Source organism: Solea solea, chromosome 8 (genome assembly GCF_958295425.1).
Source record: "Solea solea chromosome 8, fSolSol10.1, whole genome shotgun sequence".
Taxonomy (NCBI): Eukaryota; Metazoa; Chordata; class Actinopteri; order Pleuronectiformes; family Soleidae; genus Solea; species Solea solea.
Window position 1 is genome coordinate 4154624 of NC_081141.1, and position 6422 is coordinate 4161045.

At 43.4% G+C, this 6422-nt stretch overlaps 1 protein-coding gene across 1 annotated transcript; it reads right to left on the bottom strand.

Moving 5' to 3' along the window:
* Positions 1 to 699: 699 nt before the first annotated feature.
* On the bottom strand, positions 700 to 5432 carry LOC131464392 (uncharacterized protein K02A2.6-like). Its single transcript, XM_058636845.1, has one exon. It carries the CDS (start codon positions 5116 to 5118, stop codon positions 1093 to 1095), a length of 4026 nt encoding a protein of 1341 aa, XP_058492828.1. The 5' UTR covers positions 5119 to 5432; the 3' UTR covers positions 700 to 1092.
* Between the last annotated feature and the right edge of the window lie 990 nt (positions 5433 to 6422).

A 6422-nucleotide genomic window follows, 5' to 3' on the forward strand; every position in this document is an offset into this window, starting at 1 on the left:
AATAGTTATTCCGGATATGCATTATACGTACCCGGAATTCTATTAAAAAAAAAAAAAAATATTAATTTAAAAAAAGATATCCACGATGGCATTCTTCCCATCAATCATTATCATTTCAGATGAAATAACATCACATTACATTACATGTCATTTAGCAGACGCTTTTATCCAATAATAACGTATTATTTACCCAATTCGTCAGATTGGAATTTACATCATTCTCCGTCGTTTAGACCCGTTTCCTCCTACATTTGTTTAGCAAATTAAATCAAAAAGCAAGTCAAATTTCAGGCTTGTTGAGGACGTGCAATACAAGTGTTGGGTTTTCCAACTGTACTTTAGTATGGACATAATATTTGAAATTATGTCCATTATTCAACAATTTTTAAGGAAAATTAGTTGCCAAGCGTTGTCCCAAAGTGTTAACCAGTGTAAACTCAGATATAGGGAGGATCACGTTTGAAAGACAATGCAAGCAGGTCCACCAAAAAAGCAGACCTAGGCAAATTGAGCATCAAGGGGTTAGCGCCCCTAGTGGCAGTAATCACTGGGCCGTTCCAGACCACGGAATCGGCTACAACCCCCCTAACCTGTGCCGAGTGTCAGAGAAACCTGAGCAGAGGGAGATTTTTAAAGTTTCCTCACAATTTTTTCATGGAAAGTGTGATATTGTCACTATATCAAAAATAAGGAAGCTGGTTTCTTCTCTGGAACCACTTTTATTATCAGCACAGGCACATACAACTAGTCATGGCGGAGGGCAGCTTCACACAGCTAGTCAAGTACAACAACACCGGGACACACCCTCTCACCGCCCCCTACTGGCTCTGGGGGGTAGTGATATCTTTAAGCTCACTTTACAACATCCCTCCCTTCTTAAATTTAAACTATTCCTTAGTTCACATTCACAACAATAATCACAAAAATCTGGTTCAAACAAAACCCAAAACAACAGTTGTGAAACTTTCAATTACTCTGATACAACCTTGAACATTCCTGTATAACATACCTGTTATTTCCACAAAGTACACCACTGTTAATCCTTTCCTCCCCCCCTTTCCTTTTTTTTTTATTTTTTTTATATATATCCACTCACTGAACAAAGTCCTTCATGTACGCTGGTGGTTTCCTGATCCTGTGAGAACGGAACAATGGTGTTGGAGTACCAGCAGGCGTACTGCTCACTTGCTCCTGCTCCGTTGTAGGCAAGACTCTGTCTCCTTCTTGCCCAGGACCTGTGTCTTGTCCTAGCGTTTTTGGCAGTGGTGTGGGTGGCCCACACTCCTCCCCTGGCACCGGCTCTGGACTCAGAACTGACAGCTCCGACTCCTGTCTGCTGAACAGTTGATCCACGTGTCGTCTGACCAGCTTTCCATCTCCTAGCAACACTGTGTAGGAAACTGGTCCTGTAGTATCATGTATCAGCCCTGGTACCCATTTTGGTCCATATCCATAGTTCTTTGTGTAGATGGACTCTCCTGCCACAAAGTTGCGTTCTTTAGCATGTTTGTCGTGATATGCTTTCTGACTAGTTTGTTTTGCTTCCACCTTTTTTTTAAGATCTGGGTGTATGAGATCAAGTGTACATCTCAATTTTCTACCCATTAACATCTCAGCGGGTGACAGTCCAGTTGTTGACTGCGGAGTGATACGATAGCTAAACAGTGCCCTATTTAACTTTGTCTCCACTGTATCACCACTACTCTTTTTCATGAGCTCTTTGAAAGTTTGTACCGCTCGTTCAGCTAACCCGTTAGATGATGGGTGATACGGTGCTGATGTGACATGTGTTACTCCATTTCGTGTCATGAACTCTCTGGTTTGTTCACTGACAAAACACTGTGCATTATCTGAGACAATCATCTCTGGAATACCATGTGTGCTAAAACTGTTCCTAAGACAGTTTATTGTGGTTGCTGACGTAGATGAAGTTACTGGGTAGACATCTAACCATTTTGAATGAGCATCCACAATTACTAAGAACATTTTCCCCATGAAAGGCCCTGCATAGTCTATGTGTAGTCTTCTCCATGGCTTTTCCGGCCACTCCCAGGGGTGGAGAGGTGCACAGGCAGGTGCCTTTCTGTGTTCCTGACATGTGTGGCATGTCTTTACCTTTTTCTCAATGTCTATGTCCATATTGGGCCACCACATGTAGCCTCTGGCCAGTCCTTTCATGCGGCTCATGCCTGGGTGTGACTGATGTAATTGCTCCATCAGAGGAGATTGTCCTTTCTCCGGGATCACGATGCGAGCTCCCCACAACACACAGCCATCCTGTACACTGAGCTCATGTTGTCTCTGTCTGTAAGGCATATAGTTACTGTCCACATTATCAGGCCATCCTCTGAGAACATACTCACGGACTCTTGAGAGGATAGGATCCCTAGTTGTCCAGTACCGTAGCTGTTCTGATGTTGTCAGGGGGCTCTGTTCCCGGTCCAGCATCAGTACATGTTCCTCTGGTTCTGTCTCCTTGGGTTTCTCTGGCAGAGGGAGTCGACTGAGAGCATCAGCATTACCATGGTCTTTACCTGCCCTGTAAAATATGACATACTCATATGCTCTCAACAGCACAGCCCATCGCATTATTCTTTGCGACGCCATCTGTGGGACCGCTTTCATCTCGTTAAATAAACTTATCAATGGCTTATGATCTGTACAAATCACAAACTTTCTACCATACAGATACTTATGAAAATACTGCACTCCAAAAATGACTGCTAATCCCTCTTTATCAATTTGGGAATAGTTCTTCTCAGCAGCGGTGAGTGTGCGTGAGGCAAACCCTATAGGTTTCTCATCACCATCTGTCATACGGTGAGCTAGTACCGCTCCAACTCCATATGGAGAGGCATCACAGGAAAGTATCAGTTCTTTCTTCTCATCATAATGCACTAACACACTGCTTGATTGTAAGAGCTCTTTTGACTCTTTGAAAGCTTTTTCTTGTTCTTGCCCCCATACCCATATTTCATCTTTTCGGAGTAACTTATGCATAGGTGCTAGTACATTAGACAAGTTAGGCAGAAACTTATTATAAAAGTTCAACAGTCCCAAATAAGCTTTAAGCTCAGTCACTGATGTAGGTGCGGGAGCCTCCTGCACTGCTTTCACCTTGGCTGGCAGTGGGTGCAACCCTGTCTTGTCCACTTTGTGTCCCAAAAATGTCACTTCAGTCTCCATGAACTGACACTTACTCCTTTTTAAGCGTAGTCCAGCATTTTGGAGTCGTTGCAGCACTTGATCCAATGTCTGTAGATGATCTTTGTCATTCTTTCCAGTCAGAATGATGTCATCAAGGTATACAGCCACATTCTCGATTCCTTGTAGCACACCCTCCATCGTGCGCTGGAATATAGCTGGGCTGGAGCTCACACCAAAGGGTAGTCTTGTGTATGTGAAAAGTCCCTTGTGTGTATTCACTGTGACGTATCTTCTTGAATCTTCATCTAATACTATCTGTTGATATGCATGGCTCATGTCTAACTTGGTGTATTTCTCCCCCCCAGTAAGACAAGCTATCATATCCTCCATTCTAGGAATGGGGTACTGCTCAATTGGTGACACTTTGTTCACCGTTATCTTATAGTCCCCACAAATTCTGACTCTGGAGTCTGGTTTTAGAACTGGTACTATGGGCGCTGCCCAGTCTGAGAATTTCACTGGTTCAATGATTTTCTCCTCTAAGAGCCTCTCTAGTTCTTGCTCTACTTTCTTTTTCATCGCGAAAGGAACAGACCTTGGCTTGTAGAAGCAGGGCTTCGCATCACTAGCTACATGTATCTTTGCTGCAAAGCCTTTCAACGTCCCTAGCTCATCTTTAAATACTGTGTCATGTCTCAAAAGTACTTCTTGTAATAGTTCTTCTCGGTCTTCTACCTTATGTACAGTTTTCCAATCCATCTTGAGAGCTTTCATCCACCCTCGCCCCAGTAAACTGGTCCCTGAACCTTTGACGACCACTACTGCTAACATCTTAGCACTGCCTTCATGTTCCACTTTGACCTTTGCTGCTCCTAACACTGGTACTACATGACCACCATATGTTTTCAGTTTTATCTTGCACTGGAGCAACCTTGGTTTTTTACCACTACGGAATAACCTGTAAAATGCCTTCTCTGACATTATTGTATAGCCACAGCCTGTGTCTACTTCATAGGTTACATCCTGTCCATTTACTGTCAACACTTGTCTTATTGGTTCTTCTCTGGGAATGACTATTTCTTCCTGCATGTTGTGTATGGTAATTCTGCTATCTTTGATGTGGTACATAGTGAAAACTTCCTCCTTATCACTATCCTCCCCTTCCTCCTGCATGAAATTAGCCCTTTTGTTAAATTTTCCTGTCACCCCTTGTGTCTGCATAGTCTTCCCTTTCCCCATGTCCTTCATTCTGCAAGCCCTTTTTATGTGTCCCACTTTCCCGCAGTTATGACACTTTTCTTTGGCAAACCTGCAGTTCATTGCCAAGTGGTTGTCTCCCTTGCATCTGTAGCATGTCCTCACATCCTGCTGCGTCCTGGCGTGGACATCATTCACCTTGTGCACCGACCCCGATGCTCGGTTCCATTTTGCCTGTTCTCTGGCTCCCTGCAAATCCACCATGTCTCTGTTCGCCGCCTCCATTGCCTGCGCCACCTTCAATGCCTTGTCAAAGGTTAACTTGTCTTCCGACAGCAGCTTCCGCTGTATGCCGTCATCATTTATGCCGCAAACGAGCCGGTCCCTCAACATCACCGTCAGCGTATCTCTGAAATTACAGTCCTGCGCGAGCTTTCTCAGCTCCGCCACATAGTCACTAACACTTTCCTCTGGTTTCCTGTTCCTTGTATTAAATTTCCACCTCTGCATTATCTCGCTGGTCTTCGGGTGAAAATGATTTTTTAACAACTCTACCAGATCCTCATATGAGCGCTCTCCTGGCTTATCCGGGCTTAGCAGGTTCCTCATCAGGGCATAGGTCTGTGGTCCCACGCAGCTCAGTAGCACAGCTCTTCTCCGTTCCGCCTCCTTTATATCATTTGCGACAAAAAAATGGTCCAAAACCTCACAGTACTCTTCCCACGTCTGCGAATTGCTGTCAAACGGCGCCACCGCGCCCACCATTGCCGCCATTTTTCTTCACTAGCTCTTCTTAGCTAGCAAAACACGACAGGACCATCAACAACTTTGCTTACTTGCCCCGCAGCAGACCGGCGCTTGACTTCTCGGTGCTTTTATCCTCGTCGCCATATGTGATATTGTCACTATATCAAAAATAAGGAAGCTGGTTTCTTCTCTGGAACCACTTTTATTATCAGCACAGGCACATACAACTAGTCATGGCGGAGGGCAGCTTCACACAGCTAGTCAAGTACAACAACACCGGGACACACCCTCTCACCGCCCCCTACTGGCTCTGGGGGGTAGTGATATCTTTAAGCTCACTTTACAACAGAAAGTATACATTTCACTTTAAAAAAAAAAAGAAAAAGTGTATGGTTCAAGGTATTCCTTTTGTCTTTGTTAGAGAATAGAGAACACATGCACATTCGTTAATCGATATACTCACAATTAGATGTAAATACAGACCAACAATAAAAAAGGATAGACACAATGTGCTATGTAAATTCAAGTTATGAGATTTTCAAAAATGAAATGTGTCAATTTGACCTTTGACACAGACAAAATTGCTGTCAATTCAACTGTAGGGGAGACTGGGGTAAGTTGAGCCACCCCTTGTTGCTAGGAAACGGTAAAAAACATTGATCATGTGACCAAATATTTAGGAGGAAAGCATCATTTCATAGTCTGTGAAGGTAAGAACCACATGGGTAAAGTGGTTAGACATTTCCAAAAAAAAACATTTTTCACCCTTGAAAGTGAATTTAATCTATCATGTTTCATGAGAATTGCATTTAGACTAAAACAGATAATTTTAAATGTGTTTTATACATTAATTGTGGTATCTATGTGCTACAACACAAGGTCATAAACCTAGCATAAAAGTGCACCATTTTAGCTGTGGGGACTAATAAAGTCAAAATGGTAGCTCTGGGGTAAGTTGAGCCATTTGGCCAGGGGCAAGTTGAGCTGGTGGGGGTAAGTTGAGCCACCAGTATTTTGGCTGTAGCCTATTACAGAGTGGACATCATGCCTCGTGTATATAAGCGCAAAACAAGCAGGGGAGCCACCACTGATGTTCTTGAAAGAGCCACCAGTGAAGCGAGAGAAGCGAAGTCTATTCGAGCAGCAGCAAAGGATGCCAAAATAGACAGAATGACACTGAAGAGATACGTTGACAAAAAAGAAAATGTACCTTTGAAAAAGACAGGCTATTATGAAGTAGCAGAGGCTAAAAGGATTCTCTCAGATGGCATGGAGTCTGAACTTGCCAAACATTATGTATAATAAATAAAACTACACATGAATGTGAAGAA